The 17,436-nt window shown below is 34.6% G+C and overlaps 1 protein-coding gene across 1 annotated transcript; it reads right to left on the minus strand.

The window, feature by feature from the left end:
• Positions 1 to 518: 518 nt before the first annotated feature.
• Positions 519 to 17,205, minus strand: FRG1 (FSHD region gene 1). Its single transcript, XM_006192885.3, has 9 exons — positions 16,893 to 17,205; positions 14,857 to 14,927; positions 9,619 to 9,744; positions 8,763 to 8,820; positions 8,321 to 8,435; positions 5,908 to 6,012; positions 2,275 to 2,366; positions 1,642 to 1,752; positions 519 to 615 (listed from the first exon to the last, which is right to left on the minus strand). Exons 1-9 carry the CDS (start codon positions 16,952 to 16,954, stop codon positions 579 to 581), a joined length of 777 nt encoding a protein of 258 aa, XP_006192947.1. The 5' UTR covers positions 16,955 to 17,205; the 3' UTR covers positions 519 to 578.
• Between the last annotated feature and the right edge of the window lie 231 nt (positions 17,206 to 17,436).

Raw genomic sequence — 17,436 nt, forward strand, 5'->3', positions numbered from 1 at the left:
GGTAGTAAGTACCCAAGGATCAGAAGAAAGAGAACACAATATGGGAGAACATCCAGCTATTGGAAACGGAATGCCAAGTTAGGGCCAGATCTAGAGCAGGAGCTCCTTTTTAAGGTCAATGCTGGTAGCTTAGCTACCTTGCTGTAGAAGGACCACGTAACTCTAGAGTTGGTGACAGATGGAATATAAACGCTGAGAACTAGACAGGGTGTGGCATCACTGTTTCTTAGAGTAGCATCTCATGCTTTATGACAGGAAATCCAGAAAAAAATTCTGTGGCACTTTAAGTGGTGTTTCATTTCCATGTGAAATACTGCAATTAACTAAAAAGTACATCTGTGAAGTATGTTAGGTTTGTTGTCTTGGAAGCTCTGGAATTTCTTTCTGTTAAAAAAAATCTTTCTTGAAAAACACCTCAAATTTTGATTATACGTGTTTACCGATGAACTCAATTAAACTTGATTAAATCTAGCTACTGGTTCAGCAGTAATTCCATAATAGTACAATAATTCTGTAAAAACATTTCCACTGATTTTTTTTTTATTCAGAAAAAAAGAAGACAGAAACAAAAGTTGTGGTCATTTGCAGTATCTATCAGCTTTCAATTTGGCTCTCCTGTTTAAACAAAACAAATAATAAAAGTTAATCTACATGAAATATGTCATATAGTCAACTGCTACTAAACATAAACTCATGCTTAGAAATTGTGCTTTCAATTTTGGTTATTATATTACCACACTGCTTATAGTAAAATATTTTAATTAAAATTTTATTTTGAATTTTATGTTTCATACTAAATGGATTTTATTCTTACAAAAATCTTTTCCTAATCTTTAATACATGTTGCCTAAGAGCTTTTTTAATCCATCATAAGCAATTTTAATTGCCTCTGAATTTAAGCATGCCCTAAACGTTTATTTAATAAGGTGGCAATGCTGTATTTTCATAAGTGATAAAAGTTATATGACATAGACTGTATTCTTCTTTTGAGTCTACATCCTGACTATTTTTTATATTTCATTCTTGATTTCTTAAAAATAGGCACATGCTAATTTTTCTCAGCTGGAAAAAATTACTGCGTTATTTCTGACTTTAGGTAACCCACTTGATCAGCTGGTTGATAGCAAATATAAGATAAAGCATTGTCTTTTATTAAGTAGTGTAAAGACGCATCTTAAGGCTAATTTTGCAACATACGACTTGAATGAGTGGCAGGAGATTACCAAATTCTCTTTTGATCTGGCACTTACTTGATTTATACTTGTAAGCTCATAGCTAAACCTCTCTGACCATATTTTTGTTGTAAATCTAGGACATTACTTACCTAAACAGGAACAGTAATAAGTAAATAGTAATAATGTACTAAGACAAATATCCTGCACACTTCTGAATTCAGCTTAATTAAGTGCTTCAATTTTATTTCAGTCGAATCTGAATTTCTCACAACAAAAATAAAAACTTGGACTCTGGCTATTTTCAGATACTCTTTCTTTGTGATCTTTTCCTCGACTTATAATGTCCTTTTTAGGTAATATTACAACATTGAAAAATTTAAAATTACAATAATTAAGAAAAGAACATGGGTTTATATACACCACTTCTACTGGCTACTGAAAACAGTACGAATAAAAATATACCTACCTGTCCAGAAGTGTTTCATGCAAAAATCCATCTTTCCGGGCCTTTTTAAGAATTTTACTGTCTTCTTTACTTATTTTAAGTTTGTGGTCTTGGAAGCTCTGGAATTTCTTTCTGTTAGGAAGAAAATATCTTTCCTGAAAAGCATCTCAAACTGTGGCTATACCATACTCACTGATGGGCTTACAGGTATTTTAAAGGTTTTTCATTTATTTAAAAAAAAACTAACTGTATTTCTTAAATAACATACAGCTTTCCAACTACAAAAATGACCTTCATACCCCACCATCAATAGGGCAGTTGTTTGGGAAGCCCTGCAGACTCAACATTCAGGAATGTTGGCTGGAGTCTCTTGTATCCCAGCTGTGGGACAGCATTTGGTTAGCATCATGTACTGGTAATTAGAGCCACTCCATCGAGTAGGGAGAACAGACCAACCCAGGTGACTTGAGCTTTGAAAGCTAACAGGATAACTAGGAAAACTGAAGCCTTAAGAGAAGGCTTCTTCTGCTTAGTGCTCTGTCCTAGAATCTACATTATGCTGCCTCTTTTTGTCCTTCAGGTATTTTATTTTAGGTGCATTGAGAAGCACTTCACTGCCAAATCTATAGTTTCAAAAAGAAAAAAAATACGTACACATAATTGATTTCACACTGCTTAACATTTCCTTTGTCTTCTTCTGGAATATCATCTTTTTTCTTAGTCTCTCTTTCAGCACAGGATCTAATCTGGATTTTGGAGATGAGACCCCAACAGGTTATACATTTATTGTCCCCCTTCTCCACTTTACTTACTACACAATAGCATTCTAGGTGATTCCTTACGTGAAAGAAGGAAACAATTAACTGAACAATTAGATTCAGAAAAAGACAGGTTCTAGATAAGTTTCTTTATTTATAACTGCAATTTATATAAATAGTTGTTATTATATATTTCTCTAAGAGCCCTTATATCAGAAACACTAAAGAAAAAAATCTGTAAAGCATTTTACAGGTCAGATCCCACTAAGTAAATTAGGCAAAATTTAACTAGTTATTTGGCCTCAAAAGAAATACAATAGGATCAAATTATCCTGCTATTTAGTGCTCATTTTATAACACTGAACGTTTAAGATAATAGCTGTTTTACTTTGCATAGGATATTACTAAATACATTAAAACTTGTAACATAATACAATGTTTTTACCTAATTAGAACCCACCCCTTTTAAATCCTCCTTATATCCTCAAAAGTTTTGACAGATATTTACTATCATATGCCATAAATTAACCGACACAGACATAGCAACTCGGACCAACTGAGTGTGGCAAGAAGGGGATAGGAGTAGAATTCAGGGCTGTGGAACTGGCAGTTTGCAACCCAAAGGACCCACATCTCCAAAGTGATCTCTGTGGCTCAGAGCATAAGAAAGATTGCTTAGATTGCTTAGAAAGTGATGACCAATAATGTGTGTGAGAGTAACATGTGTGGTTAGAGGGGTCCTAAAAGACCTGGGGAAATTCCTGACTAGGCCTATGACACAATACTGCTTTTGGCAGGAGGGAACGTATTCTGGTAGATAAAGCCATGCCATAAAAGTGGATGTTGACACAGACTAGCAGAGTCTGCAGTGTAAAAGGCAAGGTAGAAAGACTTCTGGATTATCAGAGCTCCCAGGTACCTGACTAACCAAACAGACCCAGGGAAATCTGACAGGTACTTTATATAAAAATGGTTGTAATTAATGATAAATTAGCATAGTGTTTTTTTTCTATAGATGTGCAAAGTACAGCACATATCTGCACTGTTTGTCTTCAATAATCATGCTTTTATAATGTAATCCAGATAAAAAATAATTTAAACATGATACAATAAAATTAAATGAAAGTAAATAAATAAAATTAAAAATAGATGAGTCAGAAATCCATCGGCACTTTTCTCATGACCTGCTTCCTGAGAAGTGGTATGGTGTGGAATGTAATTTCTATAGTCAGTTGGGCCTGGGTACACCCTCTGTCTCTGCCTTATCGAGCTATGTGACTTTTTCATGAAGTGACTGATCCAAACAGTGAGGATGTAAGGAGGGTAAAAGACTGTTTCCTGTTCTGTAAAGTTAATAATAACCACCTCACTGGAATGTTATGAAGATTAAAGACAACAATGCATATGCCACATTCAGCAGAGTACCTGCAGCCTCTTGCTTTAGTTTTGTTCGTGTAATTGAACAATATTATGACTGACACTTTTCAAATTACAACGGAAGAATATCTAGGTTTCATATTTAAATTATTTGAGACTTTGGCAGTGAAAATGATTTTTGAGAAAACTATGAAAATATACAGAAATTTCTAATTCCTAAGCTGTCTAGAATGGCATTTCTTTCTCCATTAATCAACTACAAATGATGAATAAAGTTACTGGTATTAGCATTCTTGTTTAGAAAGATCAGCAATATTTTTCAAGGTAAAAAGAATACTGGAAGAGTAAAAATGAGTATTTTGAAAATCGAGAACATTTTAAAAATAAAATCAAATATATGACACGGAATTTAACATAAAGCATATTCAGATACTTGATGTTTTTAAATTATGCTGATAGTAGAGAAAATGTAATGTGAATTTTTATGCTTTATTTGTAAAGATTAAGCCCCCCCACCCCATTTCTTTGAGCCTTCCACTCTGGCCCTCACTGATGTATTTACACACAGTGAATTTGGATCAGACTAGCTGTAATCCATGATTTGCCAACAGAGACAAATTAGGCGAAGTTCAGAATGCTCAGTGCTGGGATGGAATGCCAAGAAAAAGGAAAACAATGCATCAACAAGGGTAGTTATTCTTTAGACTCATCTTGCTGTTATGTTTTTCATTAAAGATCAGGTGATTTTAGTAAGCCTAAAAAATTAAGCCTTAAAGGCCTTCATCAAAGTCCAGTTAATATAACTACCTGATTATCTACTTTACAGTTTTATTTAGTTAGACTTTCACCTTGATATGGAGATGCCTGTACAACTCTTAAAATGAAATAAAGAAAAGGATTAGGGAAGTTAGTCTGGGAGAAAGAAATTTCTAGCTTATTGTAGATACTGACAGACATATGCAGAATAGATAAACAAGATTATACTGTATAGCAACAGGGAAATATATACAAGATCTTGTGGTAGCTCACAGCAAAAAAAAAATGTGACAATGAATATATGTATGTTCATGTATAACTGAAAAATTGTGCTCTACACTGGAATTTGACACAACATTGTAAAATGACTATAACTCAATAAAAAATGTTAAAAAAAATTAAAACACACACACACACACGTTTTAGGTGCTTTGTGTTTCTGTTCATGTAAGGAAGACTTACTTATTCATTAAGAGATCCAGAATTTGAGGACTAAGGCTCTGAAAGTTCTGCTATGTTTATATATTTTATATAGTGACTAGCAACATGGATGCTCAAGTATTAAACTCATAACCTTCTCATACATGCCAGTGGGAGTTTAAATTAGTATAACTCCTAGGGAGGACAATTTGGCAGTATCTAACAAAATTACAAATGCATGTACCCTTGACCCTGTAATCCTGCCTCTGGAAGTTTATCCTCACATATACTTGCACACCTACAAAATAATGTGTATTCAAAGTTAAGTCCTGCGGCACTGCTTATAAGAATAAGAGACTGAAATCATCTAAATTTCGATTTATAAGGAACTGATTAAATTATGGAGCACACCTAAAATGGAGTCTTATATAGCTATTAAAAAGAGAGAAAACTTTCTAAATAATGATAACAAAAAATCTCTAAGATACAATGTAAAGGAAAAAATATCACGGTCTAAAAGAGTATGTACAGCAGGCTAACTTCAGGAGAGTAGAAAATTACAAACACTCATTTTTTATATAGAAACTCAAGAAGGCTACAGAAAGATGGGAGACATGCTTTACATGCTTGTATTTAAACAATTTTGAACCATGTGAACACATCATCTATTTAAAAAATTAAAATTTAAAAGGCAGGCAAGAAAGAAAAGAAGACATAGGCCTAAGAAGCATGTGGAACTAACTACTCAGAAAAAGATACTAATACATGGAGAGAATAACAAGGTAGCTCTTAGATGTATTTCTCTACCACATGGTGCAAACAGTCAGTGATGGGATTTATAATTAAAGTTTATTTGGAGACAGTATAAAAAGCTATGAATTTAAACCTTTAAAGTGATAATAAGTGATGCAACATTTAAGAGATGTAGTCACATCATATTGACATGTATTATTCCATAGAAAAATGCCATGATTACCTTTATCATTTCTTCTTCTCCTGCTGTTTTACTTTTTGCTTCTATATCACCTGCTTCATTGCATCTAATAAAGCAGCTATTTGAGGCCAGTAAAGCCATTTTCCCCTAAATAAAACAAAATAATAACAAAAAAATGAGTTATAAGAATACCTGCAAAAAATTCTTGAGACTAAATTATTTTTCCCCCTGATTATAGAAGTAGTCAGGAAAAAGAATTTGAAGACAACCTGGGAAAAAAAATATAGGAAAGAAAACTAAAATCACATATAATCTTACTACTCAAAGATAACCACATTAAATATTTTTAGTATATTCTAGTTATAGGACTAAATTCTAACTAGATGGAATAGAATTATTTCATTTGGCCTCAAAGATCTATTGAGGATGTAACGGATTTAGTTCAGTTAAAAAAAAAAAGCTATAAAGACAAAACAATTGTAATATATAATATTTTACTCAAATAGTAGTGTTTTAAGTAAAATTTCTCTGTAATTGGAAAATATAAAAATACATAATATAAAAGCTAGCCTTTGATGCCTTTTAAATTACTGCTCAGACTTTAAGAATCAATATCTGAGGGACTTGTGGGAAGAAACAGTCAAACTTAGTTGTTTAATGCTCAATGTGTTATAATATTGACTCTAATAAATAAAACTGTGAAAACTGATTTTCCTGTGTATCTAAACCTAGATTATAAATTTGATTAATTAAATTTCCTTAACAAACGTAAGATTTAATTATAACTTGTATATGGTTGATTCTTTTGGAAAACTCTGAATAACTTAAACATCAGACACTATTTTTATAAATATAATCGTTACAAAATGTATTAACAATCTTCTATCATATGCAGTTACAAAAGTGCTAATAACATAGAATTGATTTAATTTCTTATTCAAGGTGGCAAGGGCTGGGTTTTCTGTCATCTGGATGACTTCTGGTGAACCTGTATGTGGCTGTATAGTCCAAGGTGATTTAAATCTATGCTGCTGATCTTTTGGCTGGGACCCTTTTGGTAATAAAGTTTTTACTTATTATATCAGGGACTTTTAAGTCTCTTTTTCATTTAAATATAACATTTTTAAACTTACTGTCTTTCCCAAAAATAAGTGAAATGAAAATCCCTAAAGTTCTGTGTGAGTGGAAGTATCTGACTCATTATCCTGGCCTTATGATATGTTGGCCTCTTCTGTTGATATAATTTTTATTATAAGTATCTCATTATATTTGTAGAATCATCTAGAAGGGGCTGTAACCCCTCCTGGTTGCAGTGGTTTATGAAATCAGTCTAGTGGGTCCTGACCAGTACTGGGGGGAAGGGGAAAGACACAGAAAAAGAAGTGAAAGAATATAAAATATCAGAGTGTACAACACATAGATAAGTAAGTATTGTTAAGCACAACTCTTACTTCTGTTATACATATGTGTGTACCAGGCTGTAGTATGAAATGTTTTTCTCATTGGATTGGGCAAAAAGGCCTGAACAGACATTTTTCCAAAAGACATACAAATGGCCAATGAGTACATGAAAAGTGTTCAACATCACTAGCCATTAAGGTAATTAAAATCAGAACCATAGTGAGATACCACCTCATGCCATCATCAAAAGGACAAGAGATAACAAATCCTGGCAGGGATGTGGAGAAAAGGGAATCCTTGTGCACTCTCAGTGGCATTGCAAACTTGTACGGCCACTATGAAAAGTAGTATGGAGGATCCTAAAAATTAAAAATAGAACTAGCACGTGATTCAGCTATTCCATTTCTGGGATTATATCCAAAGTAAACAAAAACACTAACTCAGAAAGATATCTGTTCATGGCAGTATTATTTACAGTAGCCAAAATATAGAAGCAACCTTAGTGTGGATCAACAGATGAAAAGATAAAGAAGTTGTATATACATACATACATACACACACACACACGGGAATATTATTCAGCCATTAAAAAATGAGGACATCCTGCCATTTGTGGCAACGTGGATGGACCTTGAGGACATTATGCTAAGTGAAATTAAGTCAGACAGAGAAAAACTGATCTCACTTATAGGTGGAATCTAAATCACACACATTGTTTGCCCATTTTTAAACTGGATTATTTGGCTTTTCTGGCTACTGAGTTGTATGAGTTCTTCCTACATTTTGGATATTAACTCCGTATCAGATATATGGTTTGCAGATACTTTTTCCCAGTCTGTAGCTTATTTTTTCACTTTGTTGATTTTTTTTCTTTTTGCTGTGCTATACTATTTTTTGAGATCTTTTTAAGGTTATGAATTCATGTGGAGTTTTCCCAATTTAATGATTTATATTATTGCATTCTACATTTTTTTTTTTTAGAATATATGCTCTCATTGACTGTTAGAGACTTTCTTTTATATTGACAAACTTTTATAGACAAAATAGTACTTACATCTTGAAAGACTGGTTCCCATTGTTCTCTTGGTCCAATTGCATCTGAACGCCCAACAACAAGTCCATCTGAATTTATACCAAGATATTTTCCATAGCCAGATTTCAGAGCAATTCTTCAGATTAATAAAACAGATAAATGTTAAAAACTGAAAGAAAATTAAATATGCAACATAAAAAAATGTGTGTGTATAAAAATTCAGATTAACCATAGTTCATGTGTTCAAAAGCCATGTGTGGCTAGTGGCTACCACATTGGACACTAGTTCCATACATACAATTTAATATTCTATTTCCTTTAAATACAGTGTTATATGATACCTTATATTATATAGGAAACATTTTCCAAATTCATTATTCTTCAAATACACTACTTTTAATGGATATATAATATTTTAAGTAATGCATTATAATGTGTTAATTATAGTTCAATTCAAGCTTACCTGGAATCAGACAATTTGACAGCTGTAAACTGCTCTGGAGGACTAGGACCCTCATCAACTACAGGAGAAAAAATCATTTTAAAATAAATTTGACGTTTCTTATACATATACATATAAAGATATTCTTTAGCTTTAAAAAAGTAGCTTTTTCTCTTTTAAAATTGAATATAAGATTATGATATATTTGTAATACAGTATTCATAGTATCAAGAGCTACTTTATCTCCTATATAACTGAAGTGCTAGTTTTACATACGTAATAAGATAGGTCAGCATGATTCTTACTTATTTGGTCACTTCCAACACATTATCTGTGTTTTAAAATGCAGTCAGCACATAGACAAATAAGCACTTAATATTTAAAAAACTAAATGCTTTAATTTATTCAAGGGATGGCCATTCAGACCAAAACCTTCTGCTTTTGAATCTTTCAATTACTTTTATCTCATTAGTGCTTCTTCTATTGGGCTAAAAGTAATGAGAGAACCTCAAATTACTAACTATGCTCCAGGTTAGTTTTGGCAAAAAGTCTAAAGAACAAAGGAATTCAAACCTTTGCTCAAACAGGTTTCCTTTTTCTTTCCACTTATTATTTCAATTACTTATATTGTTTTTGATTCCCATAGATAACTCTTCTGGAACTAGACAGAATGTTTTCAAATGCTTACACTGGAAAGAGGGAGTTGGCAATCATTGGTAAATGGTGAGGAAGGAAAAAAGTGGGAGAGTCAAATAAATGGATTCTTTCCTTTGGAATATATCTGAGATTAGTCAGAATGTGGCGTAAGTGAATGAATATCATAAGATATATACTTTAAGTGGCCTTTTCCATTCCATTGCTTCTACCAGACACAAACCTTCTTTATGTGGCGCTCCCAGTGTAAAAAGTCCATTGTCAAGTGCATGTATGTAGGTTCCTTTATCCATTTCAATAGCTATGGTTCCTGAAATTTCACCAAAGTTTGTTACTGTCCACCAGATTCCTAAAAAATAAAATCAGTAATTTAAATTTATATTTTGGATTTGATAGAAGGTCCTTAGTTGTTGCTGTTGTTATAACTTACTTAAAATGTGTTTAGTTTGCATTTGTAAAAAATAATACAGGGAGATCTCATATACCCTTTACTCACTTTCTCCCAATGGTAACATCTTGCATGACTGTAGTACAGTATCAAGACCAGGAAACTGACATTGATACAATTCATGAAACTTACTCAGCTTTCATCAGTTTTACATGCACTCATTTGTATGTTTGTATGTGTGTGTGTAGATGTAGGTGACTACCACCATAGTCAAGATTAGGTTCTTTTAAAATATAAAACAGCAGAACACAGGAAGGCACAGAATGATTTACAGAGAACAGTCTCTCATTTCAGCCTCCAGCCATCCATGACTGCTTTCCAGAGGCAATGACTATAACCTGTTTCTTATGTATCCTTCCAGATTATAATTACAATTGCCAAGACTGATGTCAAGGAGCATATTGCCTATATTTTCCTTCTAGGAATTTTCTGGTTTCAGACCTTACATTTAAGTCTAATTCATTTTGAGTTGATTTTTGTGTATGGTACAAGATAGCGGTCCACTTTCATTCTTTTGCGTGTGGCTGTCCAGTTTTCCCAACATCATTTATTGAAGAGGATGTCCCTTCTTTACTGTATATTCCTAGCTCCTCTATTGTAAATTAATTGACTATATATGCATGGGTTTATTTCTGGGCTCTCTATTGTGTTCCATTGATCTAAGTATCTCTGTGTTTATGCCAATACCACCACTGTTTTGATTACTATTGCTTTATAATATAATTTAAATCAGGAAGTGTGATGCCTCCAGCCTTATTCTTCTTTCTGTGTATTCTTTATTTGGGATATTTTGTGGTTCCATACAAATTTTACAATTGTTTGTTCTACTTCTGTGAAAAATGCCATTGGAATTTTGATAGGCATTGCACTGAATGTGTAGATTGCTTTTGGGTAGTACAGACATTTTAACAATATTAATTCTTCCAAGTTCATTAGTATGGAGTATCTTTTCTGTGTGTCTTCTTCAATTCCTGTCATTAATGTCTTACAGTTTTCAGTGTACAGGTCTTTCACCTCCTTGGTTAAATTTATTCCTAGGTATTTTATTCTTATTGATGCAGTTGTAAATGGGACTATTTTCTTAATTTCACTTTCTGATGGTTCAGTATTAATGGATAGCAATGCAACAGATTTCTGTATATTCATTTTGTATTCTGCAACTTTATTGAACTCGTAGATCAGTTCTAACAGTTTTTTGGTGGACTCTTTAGGGTTTTCTATATATAATATCATGTCACCTGTAGATAGTGACATTTTTACTTCTTTTCTCATTTGGATGTCTTTTATTTCTTTTCCTTGCCTCATTGCTCTGCCTAGGACTTCTAACACTATGTTGAATAAAAGTCGCAAGTGTAGGCATCCTTGTCTTGTTCCCCGTCTTAGCGGAAAAGCTTTCAGCTTTTCACTGTTAAGTATGAACTTAAACTGTATCCAATTTTTGTTGGGTCTGATAATAATATATTATTATATTTTAAAAGAGTTCTTTCTCTCTTCTTCCTTCTGTTTCATAACTAATACAAATTAGTAAAAATTTTAGCTTACTTTCAGATCCTTGCATGGAATCAACAGAACAGCTTCACAAAATTAAAAAAGATTTTCCCCCTCCCCCAAAACAGGTATATTGTTACTTGTGTAGGAACCTTGGGAAACTGTGAATGTATGAGAAGGTGGGAGGACAAGGAGAAGAGGACAGAGTGACTTCCTTTTCTAGCCAAGACAGAGTGATCAGTATTGGACTTGCCCTCCCACTGTGAACAACTAGGAAACTGGACAGAGTATGTGAGAAAACCACTCTCTGGTACTGGAACACAAGTTAACAGGATTATGACTGTTGACAAAAGGGAAACACACGAGGTGAACATCACATTCATGTTAGCCTTCTGCCGAATGGCAGCTTCTCAACCACAGTGCAGGGAAGTGAAGCCCAAAAAGAGCAAGGCAGTCTCACTGAGCTGAGATCTGGCGTCCTGATGTGATCAGAATCTGCTGAGTAAGGTTCTAGAGAGGAGGGAACTGCACAGGGGCTGGGGCCCCAGAAGTATACGTGGGGACTCTCTGCAGGGCCTTGCCTGTGGGCTGGGCAGTATGTGTGCTGGAAAGACTTCACAAGGCCAAGCAGTGGAGCTGTGGCTGCTGAGAGCAGACTGAAGATGCCAGAGATCATGAGATGCTGGGAGACACTGGCATGGAGAGAGCGCAGAGTACCCTGGGCATTTCGTTGAGGCCCCTTGAGGAACCCTGCCTAGAATAAGGGCTACAATCTACATCTAAGGGCAAAACCAAATAGCTCTAATCATTAAAGATAAAAAACAAACAAAAAACAAGTCTGATAGGAGCAAAAGGCTCTTCAAATGATTTAACTAGACTTCAAGATAATGCCTACTGTCAGAAATAAAAATGGACATTTCATTAAACTGAAAGGAAGACATTGAAGTCCTAAATGTGGATGTACCTCATAACAGAGCTTCAATATACTTTAAACAGAAAATGATAAGATGTAAACAAATCCAGAATTATAGTTAGATATACTTTAACACAATCCTCTAATAAATGGTAGAATTAGTAAAGTCAGTAAAGACACAGAAGATTTGAAAGTCTACTCTGTCCACCAAATGACTTAACTGACATTTAGAGAGCAGCAAATCAATGCCTGCAGAATACACGTTCTTTTCAAGTGTAGATGGAAGTTCACCAAGAAAGTAACGTATGTTCTCTGACCACAGGAATTAGTAACAGTAAGATATCCACAGTATCTCCAAGCAAAGGAAATTAAATAGCACCCTTTTGAATAACCCATGGGTCAAAAAACCCCCCAAAAAAGATAAAACCAATGGACCAAGGAAGAAATCGCAAGGGAAACAAACTACTCTGAACTGAATGAAAATGAAAATAAGACATCAAAATCTGGAATATAGATAAAGTGGTGTGAAGGATATCTAAACGTCCACCTTAAGGAGCTATAAAATAAGAGCAAAGTAAGTTGAAAGTAAGTTAAAGGAAGGAAATGATAAAAACAGGAAAGAAATGAAATAGAAAATGAAAAACCAATAGAGAACATAAATGATATCAAAAGATGGGTCTTAAAAAGATTAACAAATTGGTAAACCTTTAGCTAGACTGATTGGTGCAGGAAAAAAAACCCAAAACACAAGTTATCAATATGAGGCATGAATGACAAGATTGCAATATAGATTCTACAGACATCATGAGGAGAATAAGAGGATATTCTGCACATTATGCTAATAAATTCAACAGCTTAGATGAAATGAAAATTTTCTAAAGAGACATGAATTACCAAAACTGACACAAAAGAAAATATGAAAATGTATCTTAAAGAAATTTAATTTGTAATTAAAAATATTCCCACAAAGAACAACAAACCAACACAAAAACCTTCTAGGCTCAGATTATTTCACTGGTGAAATATGTTGAAGAAGAAATACCAATCTTAAATAGCTATTTCCAAAAGTAAGGGAGGAGAGAGTACTTCCCAGCTCATTTTACGAGGCCAGTATTACCCTGATACCAAAACCAAATAAAGACATTACAAGAAAAGGATATAGAAGTTCAATGTCCTCATCAACACAGATGCAGAAATTCTTAAAACTATTAGGAGTCAAATCCAGCAATATACAAAGAATAACACATTGCAACCAGGTAGGGTTTATCTTAGGAATGTGAGGTTGGTTTAAAAGTTGAAAATGAATCAAATGTAATTCATTGGTGTACTAAAAGAAGAAAGCCATATAATCATCTCTACAGATGCAGAAAAAAAAAGTTAGAATTAGACACCTTTATGATTAAAAATTCCTAAAAAAAATGTTTAAAAAGAAACTTCTACATTTTGATAAAGGGTATCTATGAAAATCCTACAACTAACATCATACTATATGGTGGACTATTGAAAGCTTTCTGCTTAAGACTGGGAACAAGGCCATTAAGTCCACTCTTAACACTTTGATTAACATGGTAGAAGTCCTGGTAGTGCAATAAGGTAATAAAAAGAAATAAAGAAACAAAGATTGGAAAGGAAGAAGTATAACTGTATTTGCAGTAAATATGACTGCAGATTTCTTAGTTTTCTATATAAACAAACAAAAATAGTAAAACTAATGAATTTACTTGTATCTCAGACTACAGAGTCCATATACAAAAATCAATTATACATCTATGTTTTAACAGCAAACAATTGGAAAATAAGATTTAAAAATTCTCTTTACAAGTAATGTAAAATTATAAAATAATTTGTAATTTTAAAAAGATGTATATAATGAAAACTGCAAATTATTGAGAGTCAATGTTATTAAGAGGTTGATTCTCCCCAAATGACCTACATTCAATACAGTTCACCCGGACAATCCAAGATGATTTACTGTGGAAGGTAATATATTGATTGTGAAATTTGTATGGAAAAGCAAGGATCTAGAAGAGTCAAAGCAAGACTCACACCACTTGATTTCAAGACTTTATGAAATGACAGTAAACAAGATGAATATATCAAAAGAACAATAGACAAATCGATAGGACAGAGTCCAGAAACAGACCAATACATATAAAGTCAATTGATTTTTGACAAAGATACCAAAGCACTTTAATTTTAGAAAGGAAAGTGTATTCTACAGCAATGTTGGAACAACTGGATTGCAATATGAAAAAAAAAATTTGTAACCTATATTTGGTTATATAATATTTATCTATATCAGCCCTTTAAAATGATGTATCAGAATCGCTGGATTATTACAAAGTCTAATGATGGTACCTATTAAATCAGAGAGCTGTGTGTCCTCTCTCCTATGCTTTGTTCTAATAATGAAAAAGACATCAGTGACATCCATTGTGCTAGAGCATAAAAGCAATCTACAACTGTAAGTAATAGTTGAGCTCTTTAAGACAAATAGGGGTTAGTCATAAATTCCTTCCACTTTCTTTTCACTGATTATCCCTAACTAAGAAAATATTTTTAAAGGGATCTCAACTAATGTTCTCAGAATAAAGCACAGGGAACTGACTCACCAACAATATCAAGTTGAGTTTCTTCATCTTCGTCTCTTTTTCTCTTCTTCTCTTTGCTCTTTTTCTTCTTACTACAGGAGATAATTTTCATAGATGAGTTTAGATATGTTGATTTGCATGTTAAATATCATAAGATGGAATCTTAGAAGAATCTTTGAAGCTGAACATTGATATACAAATTGATTTAAAGTTGTATACACTCTAACTTCTAATATTGAGAAGTCACTTCTGATCCTGTACATACTGTGTTACAGTTAAGAGAACAGACCCTGGAGCCAGACTGCCTTTTAAAATCCTGATTCTGTCATTTCTTAGCTCTGTGATTTTTGGAAAATTTACTTCACCCCCTTTTAGTTAGTTTCCCCACCTATACAATGAGGATAATAATTAAATCCAACTCTTAAGGTTATTGTGAAGATTAAGAGTTAATGTGTAACTTGATATGCTGCTGCTGAGAATGTAAAATGGTGTAGCTGCTTTGGAAAATAGTTTTGGGTTCCTCAAAAAGTTAAACAGAGTTACTATATGACCTTACAACTCTCCTCTTAGGTATATACCCAAAGAAATGAAAACATATGTCTTCACAGAAGCTTGTATAAGAATAGTGATAGCAGAATTATTCTGCTGCCAAAAAGTGCAAACAACCCAAATGCTTATCAACTGATGAACAGATAAACCGTATGTTATATCTATACAACAGAATATTATTCACCCATAAAAGGAATGAGTAGTGACTAATACATGCTACAACATCGATGAACCCTGAGAATGTTATCCTAAGAACGTCGTATATTATATATTCTGTTTATATGAAATATTTAGAATAGGCAAACTGAAACAAACAGCGGATTAGTGGTTGTCAGGGACTAGAGGAAGGGCAAAATGGGAAGTGACTGCTAATGATTACGGGGTTTCCTTTTGAGATGATGAAAATGTTCAGCAATTCAACAGTGGTGAACTTTGTGAATATAGTAAAAACGACTGAATTCCACCTTAAAGGGATGAATTTTATAGTATATGTGTTATACCTCAATAATAATAAAAAACCTCAATAATAATTTTTTAAAAAGTTAATATGCAAAGTGGTTAGAACAGTTCTTGGCACATAGAAAGTGCTACGTATGTGTTAATTATGTTGACAGTTACAATGATTATAATACACACTTGTTTGCATTTTCATGATAAGCTTTCAGAAGCTAACTCTCCCCTCCATCCTATAAATTCAGACAGTAACAGTTTCAGATGTATTCAGGATAAATTCTTCAAGATGCCAGACCCCTAGGCAGAGTTCTCAAGGGTAGTGGCTTCAACTTGCTCCTTGAGGCTTTCTAACTCACCTAAAAGTACCAAAACCTCTATCACTGAGACCAGGATGAACTGCTCAACACTTGTATTAATAATCAAACCCGAGCAAATTTATCAGTTAAAAAAGACGTGGAGATATTAGTGGGCAGATTCCTTTTCCTGAAAGATCTAATAATCATAAAACACCACTTCCTTGCATTTGGCTCTACTTATTTACTGTAGATGTTATCTTATTTAATCCTCATAAGCCTTTTAAAGTATCACTAATCCCTCCCAATAAATTAGTAAATGGAAGCTGAAAGGTATTAACGAACCTGCCACAAATCATAAAATTAGTAATTGGTGGAGTCCAGGCTCGAGCTTATATCCTTTTCAAAATCCACATCTGCTTTAAAAAATTGATTAAAAATTTTAAAGGGGAGGGAGACAATGTTGAAAATAATTATCCCTAATAAAGGAAGTTATTGTTGTAACCTACGCATTCAGACTAACACATATCCACCAAGAGGAGGACTTGTGCCTCCTGGGCTGCTGGTCAGCCCAGTTCTGCGGCCTGTCCTTGCACGGACCCCGGGAACCGAGTCGCAGCTTCTGTCCATTCCGGCAAGAGGCCGGGCTGGGAACCTGAACCCGAGCGCCCCACGTCTTCCACGGGGCTGGCCGCGTGGAGGGAGGACGGAGGGCTGTCGAAAAAGACGGGAAGAGTCCGCCGCACAAACTCGCCGTCTTACCTCTTGGCCTTGGTTCCCTTGAGCACGAGTTTGGTGGACTTCACGTAGGAGTATTCGGCCATGGCTCCCCTGACGCTCCTGTAGTAAGAGCTGGGAGCTGGTTCAGGGCAAAATACGTCGACCGGAGCAGGGCCGGGCGAGGGACGCAAAAAACTGAGGGCTGACTCCTTCAGAAGTAAGCAGCAGCGGAGCGGACCTGACTCTCCCGAATCCCTAGGCTTTTTTTCACGCAAAGACCACCCCACCTCCCCCGTCCCAAATAGAGTCCGACTTCCTGTTTACAGCCTGGGGCTACGGCAGCCGCAGAGGGCCTAACCAGAGCGGCGTTCTTTTGCCGCGTCAGGAGAACTGAAGGGGCTCGTCGGAAGGAGGAAAGCAGAGGAGACGCGCCCTCTGCTGAGCAGGCGGATCTCACAGCCGAGCTTGGCCTGGTGAGTCACTGGAGAGAACCACCTGCCGGGTCTGGGGAGGAGACGATAATATGGTTAGAGGGTGGAGTGACTTAGTCAGCCCTCCAGGTTCTTCGCAGCGGACTGGTCCTGAC

The sequence above is a fragment of the Camelus ferus genome, chromosome 26 (genome assembly GCF_009834535.1).
Source record: "Camelus ferus isolate YT-003-E chromosome 26, BCGSAC_Cfer_1.0, whole genome shotgun sequence".
Lineage (NCBI taxonomy): Eukaryota > Metazoa > Chordata > Mammalia > Artiodactyla > Camelidae > Camelus > Camelus ferus.